At 47.4% G+C, this 20108-nt stretch overlaps 1 protein-coding gene across 1 annotated transcript; it reads right to left on the reverse strand.

The window, feature by feature from the left end:
- Nucleotides 1-16642: 16642 nt before the first annotated feature.
- Nucleotides 16643-18658, reverse strand: POU4F1 (POU class 4 homeobox 1; the record flags this gene model as incomplete). The annotated part of the gene is made up of 2 exons (XM_082756905.1): nucleotides 16643-17707; nucleotides 18536-18658. The coding sequence occupies 2 exons, from the start codon at nucleotides 18656-18658 to the stop codon at nucleotides 16643-16645; spliced, it is 1188 nt and encodes a 395-aa protein (XP_082613031.1).
- Nucleotides 18659-20108: the final 1450 nt, after the last annotated feature.

The following is a 20108-nucleotide window of genomic DNA, read 5'->3' on the forward strand; positions in this document are numbered from 1 at the left end:
CAAGCAAACCATGTGCTCTTCAAAAACAATGAAGAGTAGTTGGTGGCAATCATCCTTCAATCAGTTTGCAATAAGATGAATCTGAACCAGAATACATTGCTCTCCTGAGCCTGGCACTGATTTAACATACAGCTTGTTTTTATCAGCAATCACTAACACAAAAGATCTTAAGATATGTTTACTTAAACATGCAAACAGGGTTAAAAAGGTGAGACACAGAGCAATGTGCCTAATGTTTTCTTCATCAGACTGAGACCTATTAACAATGTTTTAGAGAATAAAAATTAGCCCAACTTCTCCATATTATTAATATTTAATTGCATGCTAAGAGCATCATCCTCTTCAGTCTCCCATGGATGCTGAAAAGACCTTCCCTGTTACTGCTTCATATTACTGTAAAACTTCTCTAACACTACCCTATGCATTTTCAAAAAATCATGATACCCAATGTCCAATTAGCTGCTCTTGTGGCACAGTCTCTGAGCAGTTTTAATTTTTCAGAAGTGTAGTATTGCAATCCAACATATCACACAGAGCACAGCAGCTCACCATCACGATGACAACATGGTCAGGCACAATTATCCTATCTGCACAGCACTAAAAGAAGCCACTGATCAAAATGTACTTAGTTCTATTACTAAGAACCAAAACTGCCAGCTTAGTTTTGAAGCTCTTAAAAACAAAGACTTTATTAAAGTTTCTGCTAACACATTTGCCTGCAGCTGTCAGTGACTTGTGCAAAAAAAAAAAAAAAAAAAAAAAAAAACAGTCAGAAAAGTGGAAGCTTTGAGATGTGAGGCAGCAAATGCAAATTTAGTAAAAAAATATTTGAAGGAATTAAATTTTTCCTAACTTTTCATTTTAGGTGAGGAGAAATATACATTTTATATTCAACAAAAAAGACTTGGGAAAAACAGTTTTCAAAAATGGATCTTAATGCAGTAAAGTGATGTATTGCCATGATTGCAAACACACCAGTCATTTAGAAGCTCCCTGAAAGGATGGACAGATGAATTTGAACCATGACTGCATTTCTTCTATTAATTACTGGACTTAGTTTAAAGATGAGTATGAGATAGCTCCATAGCTACAAGGCTACTTCAGCTGTCACTGCCTCTTATTCAACTACTTACATTCCTTTCCCTGGCATATAAACAGTGCTCACACTCCATCCTTAGTTCAGAGTGCTAAAATCAATTGTTATACATAAGAAGAGCATAAATATAGACTGTACAGTCCTCAGTTCAACCACTCAAACCATAAGCAAGGTTTTGATGCTGAGGGGTCTCCTACACAAGCAAGGAATTTATTTGCGCTTGTAATTTAAAAAGTATAATTACTATTCTCGAAAAACAGTCATGTTGTCTAACACCCCTCTTACACATTTCTGTAGAAAAGGCTTCCTACGCTCCTATTTGGGCTGAAAAGCTTAAGTTATAAAGTTTTATACAGGTATGACATTCTATTCATGGCAGATAAAATGAAATCGTATCACAGGGTGCATTTACATATAGGTTTCAGTCCTTGAACCAATCTACAAAATGCAGTGGACTGTTTTTCTCCTTGTGAGCTCCTTGGCTATGGAAGTCATACAAAGGGATGCCTCATTCCTGACAAAAGCCTGAACAATAGTTGTGGAAATCATTTAATTTAGGGCAGAGGTCACGGGATAATGGATCAACATGGCAGTAAAGTCAGGGCAGATGGAATAGTGAGTGCTGTTGAAGTGACACAGGAGCCACAAAAGTTTGTCTCCATTGGTCACCTCAGTATTTTAAGCTGTGTTGATATCTCATCCTTGTCCAAGGTGTTAGGGACTCCAAGTGCATTCACTGCTACTCCAATATACATGTATGTATCAGAACTTTCCTTGCAGAACTCAAGGGCTTCTGTGGAGGATTTTTTTTAAGGAAAACTGAAGCTAGAATTTGGGGTGCCTGCTCTTTATTAAATCTTCCCATAAGTTGCTTTCAGAGTCTATCACTGGCTCTTGGCAAGTAATTTCAGCGTGTGAACAACTAGGAACCACTAGGCTGATCCTGCAATTTGTCCCACTTCACTGGAACAGATAGAAATTTTTATGAAAGTAAGCTTATTTCTGCTGCTATCTTCCCTCTGCAGGACATGAGGAAAAAGTAACAACTCTACTGTGCACTTTTAAACAAGTTTTTAAAATAAAACAACAGCTGTATCTCCCTGGGATCATTCCATCCATGGAAGCATCTACCATCACAGTTCAGTGCTATAATCAGTATGTTTCTAATATCTTATCCTTAACAGGTTATACTCCTTCAGCGACTTTTCCTTCCAAAAGTCCTTTGCTTTTTATTCAGATGGTGTTATCCTACAGAACCCCAAGGCTTCTGGGTCTCAGTCAGGCCTTAAAAGAAGGAAAACTCTTCAGACAGGTCTTGCTGTGATAAATGTGGGTGTTATGTGCAACTGTTCTTTTACTGCTCTCCTCACATCTTAGTTTTCCTAATTACACTCTAGTTTTCTGAAAACTATGAATTATATAATGAGTCAAACCAAGATGTATGCTGCAAGTTCCACTTCAGTTATTAGGCAGAGATATGAAAATAAAGCTCATCACAGGGGAAAGAATTTTCAATTAGCCTGCCTCACACCATCCATTTACAATGTATTCATTTATTTTGCTTGCTTTTAATTTTAACATTAAATGAACTGTTGTTAAACTAGGAACAGACCCCTGAGTGAGTGACAATATGCAGTGGAAATGAAGAATCATGTTAGGATTTAAATCTAAAAAGTAAGTTAACTGCTCTTATATAATCTGAAAAGGAATAATCTGCAAAGGTGACCAAGAATACAAATATATTTAGATCACAGCTAAAAACAAATCAGGATTCACCCCTCCAAGGGTCATGCTCTGCCTTTTCTTGTATTAACAATACACAAGGTTTCAATCAAAATTGGTACCAAGTGAAAAGCCTTCTTCACAGAGCATGAAGAAGTAGAGATTCACCTTTCTGACCACCTTCTTTCCTGTCTTCTATATATCCTCATAAAATATTTACTCTGCTTCTGAATGACCACTCTGATTATCCTTAGACTCCTTTTCAGATTCCCTGATGATGTCATGGAAATGTTAAACCCATTATGCTAAGCTAGGACCTCCATCTACGGTGACCTCTTGGCACTAGCTTCTGAGGACAGCATGATACTTTTACATAAAAGTTAGTCTTCCTTCAGGTCATCAATAGATGGGCTCATAAGATATCAGCACTTCAGTCAACACCAATAAAATTTAAGCCAGACCATATATATGTCTATATAAAGTACGTCTCTGATTTGTATTTGCAACAAAGCGATTAAAATGCCTATGAAAATGTACAATCATCTTCCATCGAAAAAGAAGCATTTCTATTATTTCATGGGTCTACCCCATAGGTAATACATGACATTCCTTTTCATTAAGCTATTAGGGAAGTGATTAGTGACTAGCACCCTGCTCTAATTATCTTTAATGTAGTGTTTCAAATTGATCATGCATAATGCAATTAGAAATCATAATTAAATTAATTTATATTGATTTAAGCCTTTATAAGTTGTTAATAACGGTAGCCCATTACATTAATTCCTACAAGCCAACATTAGTATTTTCAATATGCTGAAATATTTCGCTCCCCCCACCACTACCACCACTCCTTCCCTTCTCTGCTCATGATGGAGCTCCGGGAGGGGGGGACGAGGGGCAGCTGCCACCAGGAGCAACCCTGGCCCCGCACAGCCCGACAATCACCTTATTTCTCCACCCTCCCCTTCCTGAACCTCTCCCCAAAATGAAAGCACGCGCCCCCCCCCCCCCAATGAAAGTTATCTCCAATTCAACTTCTGCAGCCTGCCCCCCTTTTTGACAGGTTTACACATAAGAACTAAAGGTAGACAGGCTCCCAGCGCTCCCCAACGCATGCTTTTCCATCCCATCCTTGTTTCCCCCCTCACAATCATCACCGGGTGGCCCAGGGGTCAAAAAAAAAAAAAAAGTTCTTTTTTTTACTAATTTTTTACATTTTATTTTTAAGAGAAATATCCTGGCTATACTAAAACCCTGCGATGGGAGATGTGTGGGTTTGGGGGGGGGGGGGGGGAGGGTAGAGGGTGAGGAGTGTTAACAAAGTATTTAAGAAAACAATTTATCCTTAAGTAATATTTCTTTTAAAATAAAATCGGGGTTTACAAATCAGGATTTGATTCGAGAGGCATGAATTCTATTATATGTACAATTTAATCACGGGGTATTTAAAATAGACATTTCCATCTAAAATCCAATCAGAAATCAACACAGCACCTCGAGGCATTAAGATGATCATCTCCATTTTGCATTTGTAAACTGGTAGAAATAAATGTGGCTTGTGGATACCAAGAGGTCAAGTACGGCTGCTCAAATATTTTTCTTACAAAATGACGGATTTATTAGACAAATAAGTAGCCCGGCTGATGCAAAACCCCCAGTGATTGAATTTTGACGTTGAGTCAACAACAACTCGAACTACATCAGTGCTCCAAGATTTAGTTATGATGGTAGAGATTACTGAACAAATAGGAGGCAGAAATGAATACAGATTTCCTAGGATCTGCCCCCAGCACCCTCTTCTTGACATTCCCCTCCATATGCTATCCCTATTCACACTGTATTCTAATTAAAGGACCGGGCTATGTCTTCTAATTTTATAAGAACTTTTAAATAATTAGTCTGGTGTGTGTTAAAAGGGAAAGCTTCAGACATAAGGGGATTTCAGTCCCTTTAGGACGTCTCCCCGGCTTGGCAGTTATCACGGTCCCTTCCAGGAGGAAGGGGGAAAAACGCCTCTGACTTGATTGCAGGCAGATATGAACTCTGATCAAACTGCCGTCTGCAAACACAGGCATCCCCGGTTCATTTTCAGCCCGTTCAAAGAGGGTGGTTTGTAGAGTGTGGTGCTTTTTTTTTTTTTTTTTTTTTTTTTTTCTTTGGTTTGGGGGTTTATTTTTACTTGGGATTTCTTGCCGGGTTATTTATTTATTTATTTGTTTGTTTGTCCTGCCCCCAGAGGAAGGCATCAGAGGGTCCAGCATTCCTGGGAAAATCTCTCCCACAGCCCCAAAGCGCCTCTGACACAGAGCTGGGCTGCAGCCTGCGCAGCCTCGCCGGCGGAATTGTTCCCTCTGAACCTGCCCCTTCCCTCCCTCCCCATCCCCTCCCTCTTCCCCTTCTCCCCCTCCCCACCCCACAGGTGTAGCGGCTCGCAGACTTCCCCGGGATGAGCGATGCGAGCCGGCAGGGAGCTGGGCATGTGCTGAAAAGGCGACGTGAGCCGTGGGAAGGCGATGTTATTCTTGCTTCATTTCTCCAGCGCTCTGGAGCGTTACTTTTACTTGCTAATCACGAAGAGGCGCTTAAATAATTGACAGTACGTTTAAGCATAAAGCAGGCCGTTTCTAATCTTTTCAGGGGAAAAGGGACTAATCTGCACCTGCTGTGAGAGCCCTTTTTTTATTTATTCTGTATATTACTTCCACTCCAAGCTGGACCTGATGGCTCCAATTACAGTTGAGCCTTGCAGTCTCCATACCCTCCCTTTCTCAGCCCCTTTCTCTGCTCCCCTCTTCCCCTTTTCTCCGCAGGTATAAAACTTTTCCTTCATGGAGAGGGAGTGGAGGCATCTTGCCAGGCACCGTTTAGCTGAGACGATAATTATTTTATTTAAGAGAAGCTCTCCAGAATTCCCAGGCTCTCCAAATCTGCCTACTTTCTGTTGCACCGCATGTATATTCGTAGAAAGGGGAAACACGCTGCCCGCCTCAGTGATCTGGGTTGTAATTTAATAGGGGAGATCTCGAGAGCAGGATTTTAATGCAGATTCCCTTCCACTTAGCACTCGGGAAGAAATTGTTTAATAAACCTTTATTCCATTACCTATTTTCCCTACCGAGTTTCTTACACTGGGTAGAGCCTTCTCATAGTATTGCCAAAGTTAATTCCAGATTTATTTTTCTGTAACCTACTTAGGATGCAAAAAAAAAAAAAAAAAAAAATCCTGTCAAATTAAAGTGAGTCCTCCTGTCTTGCCTGCTCCCAGCAAATAACTTGCAGCACCTAATAAATCCAGATGGAGTTCCTCATATAGCCCGGTGCAGAAATAATTATTGTCCTGGCTTGTTTCATGTCAGAGGCCTCTTCGGCTCATCTGTCATGAAACCAATTTCACTTTATTTACATCCATTTGCTAGTTTAATTACTGTGCTGATGAATAGCCTGAAGGAATTAAGTTACGAGTCTTTGGAAACCTAAAACGACAGATATATGGGTTACCTTTTAAATAGAGGAAGAAAATGATGGGTGGTGTGTGCACCAAAATTTAAAGGTAATAAGAGCCTTTCTCTAGCTAGGTGGAAATGCAGCATCAGCTGACGCTCAGCCCGTGCATTTACTTCTGTCTTGATGCAAAGTATTGCTTGGAAAGGCTTTCATTTTCTTTATCTCAGGTTAAATGCAATCTGAGTTAAAGAAAACGTTCCGGGTGCAAGGTTTGGATCTAAGCACGTATGCGCTCATTATTTTTCCATCCTCCAAAAAGGGGAAAAAAGGTCAGCAAATAAGTCTGTTTTAAAGACTGACTCGAGCATTGGCTATTCAATGCGCAATACAACCCGAAACTGTCTCAAACCCTTCTTCACTCTAACTTGCCTCCCTGCCATTTCCTGCACCATCAGGGGGAAATTTGGCAAGGGAGACGGTCTTGTGCGTTTTATGGAAACCTACGAAAAAGCAGACTTTCTCAGTGCTTTCCGTGTCCCTGGACTAGCCCACGTCTTTTTCTTTCCCCCGGGCGCTTTTCAACCATTTCCAGCCCATCCGTGCGTGCAGCTTGGCCTGGAGAGCGGGGCTGGCACGGCGGGATCTGCCCGATCCACCGCTCGATCCCCCCGAGGGGATCCTGCTGGCGCACCCCGGCGGTCCCGTCCTTGCCAACCTCCACCCCACGGCGACTCGTCTCACCCCCCACCCCCGTCGCGCTTTTTTTTTTTTAAGGATAACCTGGAACGGCAAAACTTCACGCCGCATTATTTCCGAGGGGAAGACCGGTCGGTTTAATGTCCCTCTTCCCGCATCACGGAAGAAAAGCCAAAAATTGTGCGGTCCTAAAGTTACTCTGAGGATACTGATTGCGGCGTGTCACCTATAGCTGACCACCGGGAGCCAGGAGGAGCCCGTGTGAGCATGTTCACACTGACCCCTATGACACCCCCAACATCCTCCAGGCAGGGAGCAGGGATCAGCCCCGGGAGCATCTGCACCTCCTGGGGTGCAAACCCTCGCCTTAGACGTATGGGAGCATCTTTATTCGCCTGAACCGCAGAAATTTGGCAGGTCCCGTTCTTAGGACAGCGTCAAAAAGCACGAAAAACTCCCACACGAGGGGGCTTTTACACCTCTCGTCCTGCGCAGGCTTCTCCTTCCCCTGCTCCCGGCACTTTTGGGGGGTCCGGGACTTTTGGGGGTCCTGCGGGCTCAGTCACCGCGGAGCAAAGCTCCGGTACAAGAAGTGGTGATGTCCTGTGATGGGGTGACAGGCCACAGGAGAAGGAGGACAGAGACGGTCCGAGCTCCGGCTGCCAGCCTGCCCCGTGGCCGGGGGTGTGGGGGGGTGCTCAGCTCGCCCGCTGGAGCACCCCGCAAGGGAGGAGGCTGGAGATGGAGGGGAGGACCGGCACCCCCCTTTTGTGGCACAAGTTGAGCAGCACTTTACAACTAAATCCTCTGCAGGGGGAAACGAGACACAACCCCCCACAACACACACCACACACCCCCTCAAATCTCTCTGTCGGCTGGCCTGAGCTGTTTACACGGGGCTATAAAAGAGCGGATCAAAAGAGAATTACAGCTGCGTGGTCGAGGTGCTTTGGCTCTTTGCATCCCGGAGAAATGAAAGGAGAGCGTACGCGGCAAAATGGGGAGGGGTATTGAAAGCTCCCCCCTCGATTCCCTCTCCCTCTCCCCCCTCTCCCCCTTTGATTAATAGATCCATGTGGCTAACGGCCTGACATATGGCGTGCGCAGCAGCTTGAGATGGCACCTCGGGCGTACCCCAGGGCCATTAACACAGCAAAGCCGCCCCGGAGCCCACCGCCCACCGCCCCGAGCAGGGTTTTTGGAAACCGGAGGCTTTAGGGGGACAGAGCTGAGCGGCTGGCAGAAGGAGACGCGAGAGACAGCAGAAGCAATCCACAAAACAGAGGGTTCATGTTTTTTGGGGGTCTCCCCCCTACTTAGGAAAAAAATAAAACCCACGTTGCTATAAATAAAGCCTTATAAATAAAACGCACAAATCGCATTGCAAGGAAACCACCCGCATTTAGCATGCAGAGCAGAAAAGGCAGCTTTCTGCAAAAGTTAGGAAACTCTTCTCTGCAAGGGGATGGCACCTGGCACAGAGGGAGTGAAGCCAGCCCCTGGCTTGTTCTTTGGAGAGGGGAATTGTAATGCATGATGCGGTGGCTGGGAATGAGGCGAAACATAAGGTTTATTTAATCCGTTTCAAGGGTTTTGACAGAAACATAAATCACTCCCTGCACTTTGCCTTTTAGTCTCCCGTAGATAACTGCCCTAGCTCTTTTGAACTTTGTTCTGGCTGTTTTGTTGGGAAATAAATGTTAACACTAGATTAAACGTTTCAGGTAGCTTCATCTTCTGATTTCAGGAAAATAGTGTTAATAAGGAGCTTTGATGTTGTTTTACTTTCAGACTGTATGCCTTAAGGCAGAAAAACGCATAAAGGTAGCTGGGAAAGTAAATTGCCAGAAGGGAAGAGCACCCTCGCTTTCAAAATCCTGCAAGTACTCCTCTCTGCTACATCAAACCGATCCTATGCAGAGCAGCAAGAGCTGGGCTGAGATTTCCTCGCTTTTGCCACCATCTCCCTTTCCAGTGCACAACCGAGGATATGTGCGCCTGCGGTTACGTGCGTGCACCCCGGTCTCACCAGTGGTTAATGGAAGGGAAGGTGATGGGGGAAAATAAGAAAGGCTCATCGCCTTTTTTTTTTTTTTTTCTCCCAATAAGAATATAAAATCCCGTGGAGAAGAGATTCCCAGGGCTTTGCGGTGAGGAGTAAAGCCGAGGCAATGTCAGCAGAGAGCTGCAGACCTCCACCACGCCGAAGCAGCCCGGCATAAAAGTTTGGCACGGTGCATATTTGGGGTCTTGCTAGCTGTGCTGCCAGGAGCTTCCCTCTATTCTTTCGGGAGCCCAGCACATCAGCATGGCAGGTCCTTGCACACAAATCAATACATTTTGCATAACGCAAGCCTCTCCCGCACGCCCGCTCTGCCTCGTCCTCTCTCTCCCTCTATTTTGTTTGCCTCCCGTAGGCGGCTGGGCTTGCTGCAAGGGGCATTTCTGTAAGAAATTAGCGCTGACGACACGCAGTCTCCTAAGAAAGCCGTGGCTGGTGCTGGTCGCTGCTTCCTCGGGTGGGCGATGTGGCAGGCACCGATCACGCAGCCTTTTGAAGCTTTTTTCCCAGCCCGCGGTTCGGTTTCAGGCAGACCCAGCTCACCCCAGCCTCGCCTCTTTCCCCCCTCTTTCCCCTCGCCCTTTCTGGTCTCCTCGTACAGCAGCGCTTTAATAAAGTCACATAAGTGATTGAAATTAACATAAATCATTATTAGTTATTAGGATTTGCTCTAAATTACTCCGTGAATATAACACCAAACCCCATCTGCCACTCCTGCTCTAGCAGCAATAGATTGCAGATAAAATAAATGTCCTTACCCCATTAGAATGTTCCTGTCTCTGTAGCCAAAAGCCAAACAAAAGCAATAAATACAGAGCTTTTTTCTCTCCACTATTCAGCTGTGACTGTTTTCATCAGCTCTTCCTCTAGAAAAGCTCGATAGCTGCCTGAAAATATTGCATTTTATATCACCAAAGGGCGATTAATATTGCATTAACTGTATTTAACATTTTTTAAGCGCGAGTAATCTGAAATGAGTAAGTTTCTGTTACTAAATACAGGGGATGTCAGAGCTGGTGAAAACAGCTTAAAATATCTGTATAAACAGATTATTTGTTTCATACTTTGTATTTTTATAATGTTATGGTATAGTGTGCTCTGTTTGAAGTAGAAGAAGCCATGCTAATGGTCTGTTTAAAGTATTCTGACACTGTCTGGAGACATCCAAGTCTCTGCCTTCATTAAATGTTTATTGTCAACACTTCAGTGAAAAAAAGTCTTGTGTAAGTGAATTTCCACTGCTGGATGCTGTCAACACTTTGTTTTATTCTGATCTGCGTGTACAAAAGTTTGTATACATTATGCTGAAGTGAAGAGAGGCAGAGATTTAGCGAGCTATAATTAGTTACCAAACAAACTTTTGGTAGTAATTCCGTTTACCTAATGACCGTAATCAAGGACTAGGTTACAGATATCGGCGCCTCGTCTTCTTTCGACGCAGCCCGTACAAAGACGTGCTCATGTTGACACGCTATCCTCTCGTCAAGGAGCATCTTTTGCAAATAAAAAGAGGACGGAATGGAAATAACAATAATAATAATAATAAATAAAATGCAACAAAATAAATAATAATAATAATATTAAAAAACTTCACAGGTGTTAGCTTTGGCTTACACTTTTAACCCTCTATCTTTTACCTGTGAGAAGGATATGAGGCTGCTGGCAGCCCAAAATACCCTGGCTGCAGCCGCTGCTCGGTGCCGCAGCCTTGGCGGCCAGGGGGGACCGGTGGCTGGGCGACCCGGGGGACGCGACAAAGCACATCGGGGCCAAGTCACAGTTTCCCCGCAGCGTGGCAGCGCTGTTTAGTTTCGTTTTAGTTTAGGTGTTTAGTTTTGATATGACGCCTTTTGAACGCTTCTGTCCTCAGAGCTTCTTATGAGATCAGATTTTTTTTAAGTGACCCCCCCGCCTCGCTTCCCAGTATATATATTTAAAAAGAAGCGTGTAAGAACTTTTTATTTTATTATTCCCCCCCCCTCCCCCTTCCTCCAGAGTTCGAGATGCTCCGGCAGACTTAGGCGAGCAGGCCGAAGGAGTTAAAGCTCAGTTCAAAGGAGGACGAATATCTTCCCAGAGGGGAAGCCCAGAGAGCAATTTGGGACCGGCAAGATCCCGCCCCGCAGCAGCAGCCGCGCTGGGGCCGGCTGGAAGCTGTGCCTGCAGCCTACAGGAGGAAGGGCAGGGGTGGAAAACAGAGGCGCAAAGTGCGCAGCAGTGTGCGGAGGCCAGCGTGCCCTGCCTGTCCCCTGCTTGTCCCCAGCCCTCGTTTGTTCTCCTGAGGGCAGGGCTTGGGCAGCTTTCGGTGGCTGCTGCTCTCTTTGCTTCCTCGAAGATTTATATGTCAGATCCTATTTTAAATGAACTTTTGAGCCTCGGATTTCATCCATTCATCCATCCACCCATTCATCCACCCTCCTACCTTTCCATCCATCCACCCACCCACCCATCCATCCATCCATCCATCCATCCATCCATCCATCCATCCATCCATCCATCCATCCATCCATCCATTCACCCATCCATCCATTCACCCATCCATCCATATACACATCACTTCCATGCCTCCATGCCTCCATCCCTCCATCCCTCCTCCCTCCATGCCTCCATGCCTCCATGCCTCCATCCATCCATCCATCCATCCATCCATCCATCCATCCATCCATCCATCTGTTTGTCCACAACGCAAAGAGGTCTGTTTGTAGTTCTACCACCCTGGTCCCATCCCCATTGGAGCTGACCTATATATATATGTATATATATATATATATATATATTCACCCACTGCCAGCCCCGCTTCTCCCCCGCACCGAGCCTCCTTCAGGTGCTGAGGGGGGCTGCAAAGGAGGAAAAAAAAAAAAAAAAAAAAAAAAAAAAAAAAAAAAACACGTTTCCCAAAAGCGGAAGGGGAAGAAGGAAGAAGGGGAAGCTGGAGGGGTGGTGGTGGGGAGGGGTGTCGTGCAGCATGCCTCCCATCAAGCTGTCTTGACAACAATTACTAAAGTTTTTAATTAGCCTCTTGTTATAATTCATTTTATTAATTTTCCAAATCTCAGGCCATGAATTATTAACGGCGGCTGTGTAATTGTGTTTGCAGCAACCCTTCCTTCCGCGCCGCACGTGATGGAAGCGGCGCTGCAGCACCGCCGCTCTGCCGGCGTGGGGCCGGGCTGGGGAAGGAAGGGGCCGAGGCGGCAGGCAGCGAGCTCTAATATTTTATCAACTCTTAAATAACATAATTACTGATAATAATCTGCCTGTCTCGCAGGTGGAAACAGGTTCCCATGCGGATTGGAGTTCTGCTGCCCGATCTGTTAAAATCAATTAGGCTTTTCTCTTCTTCGGAGTCAGCAGGTAAATACAATAAAGCCTTAAAAAATAGCACCGGCTCAAAAGCAAGCCATAAATAACCGGGGGGAGGGGTTAAACCGTTTGGGAAACGCCAGAGCACCGCGGGGCAGCTGGCGCTTTGTGTCCCGTTACCTGCGGACGGACCCGGAGGGCAGGCGGCGGCCGGGCAGCGGGGCGCCGCCGACCCCAAACCCTGGCTGGGAGCCCTTTTGCTGGCCCAACCCTGCCCACGAGAGTGTGAACAGCACCGGCGAGCACGAACCAAGGCGGCTACCGCTAGCCCGTTGGCGACTGCCCAAGCCCCGTTGGAAGCCGCCAGAGCGCAGGGACTGGGACCCGGGGGCTAGGAGGGCTCACCCGGGGGCGGCATTTCCTTTTTCCTTTTTCCTTTTTCCTTTTTCCTTTTTCCTTTTTCCTTTTTCCTTTTTCCTTTTTCCTTTTTTCCCTCTTCCTTTTCCTTCTTCCTTTTTCCTTTTTCTCTTTTCCTTTCCTTTCCTTTCCTTTCCTTTCCTTTCCTTTCCTTTCCTTTCCTTTCCTTTCCTTTCCTTTCCTTTCCTTTCCTTTCCTTTCCTTTCCTTTCCTTTCCTTTCCTTTCCTTTCCTTTCCTTTCCTTTCCTTTCCTTTCCTTTTTTTTTTTTTTTAACAAGGAAGCAAAAGTTTTAGCGCTCCTTCTGTTCATCCTTACAAACACGAATATACACACTTTTCTTTTGTTTTTCAGTTTTATTTCCTGAGATATGTTTAGCGAGGCATTTATTAAAAACACCTCATGAGTATTTCGTGTATTTTTTTTATGAAATATTCAGATTCATCCGACGGAAAGCAGACCGTTCCGGTTTTGCACAGTTTCCTACCATAAAAAAATAGGAAACCCTGCAAAGCTTTTATTTTCATGATCTGGTTTATTAACGTATTGTTTTTTCTCTGTACTAGATAAGGATTGTACTGATTACAAAACAAACTCCTTAACTTTTCAATACATACTTTGCCCATTATGTATAATACAAATGTGTTTTCGCTTGTAACATTTTAATCATCTGGGGCAGATGGGGAAAAAAAAAAAACAACGTTGGTAATTATTTTTATTTGTTCATTCCTGACTCTCCAAAAATGATATCCGGTAATACTTTTCTATAAAATAATATTTTTACAAATGCATTTATTAAAAATTCTGATGACATTTCAAGTTAGTAACAACAGAAACAAGTCAATTTCCGGTGGACGAGATCTATGTTTTTAAAAATACCTTTAGTGCTTATTTTTCAACATCAACAGTTGTTTAAAATCACAGCTTTTTTGAACGTATTATTCTTTTCTGAACATCACGTGTCTTGATTCACAGATTTACCGGCGAAATCAAAAAGATTTGGCTAAAATATGTCTACAGAAGAAATAATCCCAGCTATTAAGTAACTTTTTACATTTGGCATCTGATCTAGTCACAGGTCATCAGAAAATAGAAAGAGGTTCTTTGATCACTTGAAGCAGTAGGTGGCATCCTATACGTTCCTAATGAACAATGGCATTTACAACATAAGGAGAGATCAGTTTAGGATTTTCATATTTATTAACCCAAAATAAAAATAAAGTATTTTGTTACATAATTAAGTGCAATTAGGCCAGTCAGAACAACATATAAACCTGAAACCACCCAAGCTTTTCTTCTTTATACATATTTTGTAGGTGCATAATCCTTTCCAGCAAACTGAAAAGAAATACTTCAGAAGTCCTTCTTAAAATTTTACTTTGATTTATATTCTGCAGTTATAGAATAAACTTCAAGAAACACACGCAGCTAATATATAGTTAATTTTATTCAGAGCACCGATTTTCACATAAGAGCTATCTCAAAGTAATGATTTCTGGATTTAGCAGAAAAATACATCTCTCACTATTTTCTTTTTGGTAGAATTAGTCCTATCGGCTAACTGCTCTACTTTGAATTTACCAGCCGTGTCTCGGAAATATTATTATTATTTTTTTAAATGCACCCAATAATAATAACTATTCTGTTTTCACGTTTGATTTATTCGTAAGTATGCTGGGACGCATCTCCCTGTTGTATTTTGGCGTACAGAAATATTTCTGATAGAAATAAAAGTAATATAGTAAAGACACAACCAAGGAGAAAGCTCAGCAAACATACATGGACAGGTAGATTATTCAGTGAGACATTTCAGGATCCACACGTGGTTGCAGTTTGTAACCTTTTTTTTTTTTTTTTTTCTTTGTGCATTAAAGAAAATATTTACAATCGTCCTTCTCTTTTTTTTTTCCTTTTTTTTTTTTTTTTTTTTTTTTACCTCTTTTAAATCTAAATACAAGAACGTGACAAGAATGTTTGTGTTTTCGGTGAAAACAGGCAGTTAAACTGTGAAATTACACCATCCACAAAAGATTCTACCAGAAGCTAGTCTATTTAGTGCTCAGTTTCAAAATGCATAGAATGTTTGCGCTGCAAACAATGATACACAAAATAATAATAATAATAATAATAATAATAATAATAATAATAAAATAAATAGTTAAATAAATAAATAATATCGAGACTTTATCACGGATCTTTCTATGCCTTTTTTCTTCCTTGTCTTTTTTAGGTCATGCATAATTTCAGTCTATTGTTTGTTTTGATTTAGACGGGAGGGTATTTTCCCTTCACAGATACCGCCTTACTTAAAAGCATTAACAGTCATTCCGTAACAGCCGGACCCTGCAATGGCTTCTGCACCTAGCTGGCGTTTCACATAAGGAGCTCTGACCTTTTTCTTTCTTTTTTTTTTTTTTTTTTTTCTTATTTATTCCCCCCCCCCTCCCCGATCCGCGAGACACCCTGCCTAGCAGTACCAGCACCGTTATTGCGGAATAGCATCGCTGCCGAGCCGGGAGGCTGGGATAGTGCAAACGGACTCCCCCACCCCCATCCCCAAAAAAGCCAGCAGCCCCCCCCCCCAAAGGTGTATTATTTCCACCAAACGACTTCCGAGCCCCTTCCGTTGCCACTGAGCCAAATGTCATTTCAGCCCCTGCCTCCTCGCACCGGGGCTGCGGTCGCTGCCCGGCTGAAATAACCCCCAACCCTCAGGGGGAGCCGGGCCGGGACCTTGCTCACGAACCCCAAATCCAGCGGTTTTACGGGGGTGCCGGGGGACACGAGCCCTGCTGAAGCTCTTTGCACCTCCTCTCGGGGTTAGGGGAAACGGAGGGAGCATCCCTGTTGGGGCAGGGGTGGGAGAGCCAACCCCGCAGAGACAAAGGGGCTCGGAAGTAACTTTTGGGGGTACGGCGGCAGCAGCGGGGAGCAAAGGGGCTGCTCCCGAGCGGCTGCGCTCCGGGTGCCCAGCACCGAGGGGCAGGCACGGATCCGGCCCCTGCCCCGGCCCCAAGTCCCGGCCCCAGCCCGGCTCCCTCCGCTCCCCCGGCGCAGACAAGACCCATCGCCAAAGCCTCGCGAAAAACAGCATTCGAGGAGAAAAAAATAAGTAAATAAATAAAAGCAAAATCACAAAAACAACCAAAAAATATAAACCAACGCCAAACAGCCAGAACCAAAGACAAAAGCCGCCCCCAAATCGAGCAACCCCACAGCCCCCACCGCCGTCCTCCTTTACCGAGCAAAGGGAAAAGAAAGAAAACTCTTAAGAAAGAAAAAGCAACGCAAAGAGACCCAAAGCAAAACAAACGCAGTAGCATCGTCACCGACAGTTTTCGCCTTCGGGTTTGTTGTTCGGATTTTTTTTTGTTTTCCTTCTGAAAGTTGTGACTTAGGTTGGTCGGTTTGTGGCTGTTGCTGTCACGGTATTTATTGGTGTGTGTCTGTGTGGTTACGCTCTAAGTTGCTCTTTCTCCCACTTTCTGCCGGAGGGGGGGGGGGATCTGAGTTGGGAGTGGGGGGGGGGGGAGAAGGGGGAGAAGGGGGATGGGGCTGCAGAAGTGACCCCCGCGGCTTCCTAGAGCATTTCCACCTCCTCCCTCCTCCTGCTTCTCGGTGGTGTCCCGGCGTCTTTGCGTTTTAATAATTGAGAGCGGCTCCCCCCGCATCCCCCCCCCGCCCCTCACTCCCCCCCCTCCCCGCACCCCCTCTCTTCGAGTACTTCGCGTTTATTTCTACATCGTCCCTCGGTCCCCGGCAGCTTCCCACGGCCTCGCGGGGGACAGCGGCGGTCCCTGCGTGTCCCCCCCCACCAAAAAAAAACCAGTCCCTCTCCCCGCAGCCGGGGCCGCCCCTCCCGGCCCCCTCCCCTCTTTTTTTTTTTTTTTTTTTTTCTTTTTGTTTAGTAGGTGGCGGAAAACTTCATCCTTTTCTGCTTCTGTCTCTGGTTGCAAAACCAAACCCGCACCACGTTCTTTTTGAGGTCCAATTTCTCGGCGATGGCGGCGATCTTCTCGGAGGAGGGCCGGGGCTGGACGGCGAAGTAAGCCTCCAGGGAGCGCTTCTCCGGGGCGGCGATGGAAGTCCGCTTGCGCTTCTTCTCGCCCCCGTTGAAGAGCTCGGGCTTGTTCATTTTTTCCCGCTGGGCGCCCTCGGCCTCCTCCAGCCAGGCCTGCAGGATGGGCTTGAGGGCGATCATGTTGTTGTGGGACAGGGTGAGCGACTCGAAGCGGCAGATGGTGCTCTGGCTGAGCGAGCCCACGCCCGGGATCTTCAGGTTGGCCAGCGCCGAGCCCACGTCGGCCTGGGTCACCCCCAGCTTGATGCGGCGCTGCTTGAAGCGCTCGGCGAAGGCCTCCAGCTCCCGCGGGTCCGTGTCCGAGTCGCAGATGGAGGCCAAGCCGGCCGCCCCCACCACGGCCGCCGCCGAGGCCACCTGCCCCGCCGCGCCGTGGTGCGCGGCCACCAGCCCCGGGTGCGGCAGCCCCGACGGCATGTTCATGGCGGCCGGGTGCGAGAGGTGGCCCAGGCCGTGCATGTGCGGGTGCGGGTGGGCCGACGACGAGATGAGGCCCCCGCCGCCCCCGCCGCCGCCGCCGCCGCCGCCGCCGCCTCCCCCGCCGCCGCCGCCGGCCCCGCCGCCGCCGCCGCCCGCCCCGTCGTGGCCGCCGCCGCCGCCGGCTCCGCCGCCCCCCCCGGCGGGCATGAGGGCCAGGGCCGGGGAGGTGATGTGGTCGAGGAGGTCGCCGGGCTCCAGCGCCTGGTGGTGGTGGTGGTGGTGGTGGTGGTGGTGCGCCAGGGGCACGGTGGAGGTGGAGGTGCAGGGCACGCTGTTCATGGTGTGGTAGGTGGCGTCGGGCTTGAAGGGGTGGCTCTTGCCCTGCGACACGGCGATGTCGACGGCGGCCAGAGCCTCGGCCCGCGCCAGCAGGGTCTCATCGAGGCTGGCGAAGATATTGCTCTGCAGCTGCAAAGGGACACAAAACAGAGCGGGGTGCGGGGAGGGCGCCGCGGGGCACAACAGGGGCGACCGGCGGCCAGGGGACAGGGGAAGACAGGGGGGAGCCCCCGAGGGGAGAGGGGGGCGAGGGAGGTCGGGGGGACCGAGCGGGGAGCCGGGGGAGGCATGCGGAGGGTGGGGAGGGGGGCGAGCGAGCGGGGGACAGCGCGGGGAAGGGGCAGGGGAGGGGAGAGGGATGGGAGAGGGACGGGGGACGACAACGAGAGGGAGCGAAGGAGGGAAAGGAGAAGCCAAGAGTCGGCCGGGGGAGGATCCGGGAAAAAAAGAGAGAGGTGCGAAGGGGACAAATGAAAAGAAAAAAAAAAAAAAAAAAAAAAAAAAAAGGAGGAAAGAAAAAGAAAGGGGGAAAAAGAAGAAGAAGAAGAGGAGGGAGGAGAAGAAACGGATCTGTAACTCTCAGCTGGGGAATTATGTCAAACACAAGAGCACATAAAGCGCATTCCTTTTCAGAGGCCGAGTCATAAAAATTAATACAGAAAGTGGATGAAGTCGGAGACTCGTGTGAACACCGCTTTCAAAAAAGATCACAGGCGCTCAGATGATTGCAGAGGAAGACATGAAAAAAACATTAAGCGCCGCTTGTCAAAATGTGCCTCGCAGCGGTTTTTTTATTAATGCACATACACATACATGCAGTGTACAGGAAAGAGAGAGAGAGAGAGAGAGAGAGAGAAAGAGTGCGTGCGTGCGTAACAGAGAAAGAAAGAAAGAAAGAACAGAACAAGAAGGAGGAAAAGAAAAGGAAGAAGAGGGCTGCAGCTGCCTGTCCCTTACCGGTGGAGTTGGTAGACATGCTCTTCTTATTGCTTCCGAGCTGGAGTGTAGAGAGGGGTATTTGTGCTCAGGTAGGGTGGGATGCATGGCAAAATGCGGCTGCTTGCTGTTCATGGACATCATCTTGAAGGCTTGGCATGTAAATCCACAAACACTCCTCAAGTCGGGGCAAAAGTGCTCTCGGGGCGCTCTCCTCCCGACGGGGCTCGGGGAGGGGGGGGGGGATGCCGAGGACTAGGACGACGGCGGCGGCGGCGGCGGCGGTGGCGGTGGCGGCTCCGGGGACCCTGCCCCCTCGGCCGCCTCTGCCGGGGTGGCCGGGGCCGGGGCTGGGGTGGGCTCCCTGCGGCCCCCGCCTCTCCTCACTCCGCTGCCTGCCGCTGCCCGGCGCCGGGCGCGCTGCGCTGCGCTCTGCGCGCACCTGAGCCCCGCATCCCGTGGCTACAGCCGGGCGGGCTCTCGCGAGAGCGCGGCGGCTCCGGCTTTGACAGGCATCAGCTGTCTCCCCCCCTTCCTCCTCCTCCTCCTCCTCCTTCCCCTCCTCCTCCTCCTCCTCCTCCTCCTCCTCCTCCTCTTTTCCCTTCCGCCGCCCCCCGCTCCCTGCCTCCCCGCGCCTTGTTGCATCTCCCGCAGCGCTCGCACCCTTCGCAGCGCCGGCACCTGTGGCTGCCGGGAGGTGCTGAGCAGGGTGCTGAGCAGGGGGATGCGCGGGGAGATGCGCGGAGGACTCGCTGCTTCCCAGGCTTGCACCTGGAGAAGGGTCCCGGCGACGGGCACGGCTTTGAGGAGGCCGGCGATGCCCGCACGGCTTCGTCCCCCCCCTCCCCGTGTAGTTTTTGTGTCGGGCACTGCTTGCGGCGGCCGCTCGGCCCGCCAGGAGCCTGCTGCACGGGGAGCGCTCCTCAGGGGAGGCGGTGCGTCTGTCTGTCTGTCTGTCTGCTTGTCTGCTCGCTGCTCCCCTGCGAGACCCTGCTCCTCCAGCGTGGGAAAAACAAATTGCCAAACCAAAACGGCGTGGTCTGAAGAGGAAAACAGCCACAGACAGAACCTTCTTTTCTTTCTTTCTCTCTTTCTTTCTCTCTCTCTTTCTTTTCTTTCTTTCTTTCTTTCTTTCTTTCTTTCTTTCTTTCTTTCTTTCTTTCTTTCTTTCTTTCTTTCTTTCTTTCTTTCTTTCTTTCTTTCTTTCTTTCTTTCTTTCTTTCTTTCTTTCTTTCTTTCTCTCTCTCTCTCTCTCTCTCTCTCTCTCTCTCTCTCTCTCTCTCTCTTTTCCTTCCGTCCTTCCTTCCTTCCCTCTGTCTCCCTCTTTCACCTCTTTCACTTCCACCCCCCTTTCTGTCTTGCTAAAGGGGAAACTCTAGATGCAAGAAACAAGTCGATTGCTACTTGCAAAGTTTCAGCCTGAAAAGAAAAAGTAATCTGAGAAAAACTTTCTCTCTTTTTGTCTTTCTCTCTTTTTGTCTTGTTCCTTCTTTCTTTCTTTCTTTCTTTCTTGCTTTCTTGCTTTCTCTCTCTCTCTCTCTCTTTTTCTCTCTCTTTTTCTCTCTCTTTCTCTCTTTCTTTCCGTCTTTCTGTC

The sequence above is a fragment of the Aythya marila genome, assembly GCF_965140915.1.
Source record: "Aythya marila genome assembly, chromosome: 1".
Lineage (NCBI taxonomy): Eukaryota > Metazoa > Chordata > Aves > Anseriformes > Anatidae > Aythya > Aythya marila.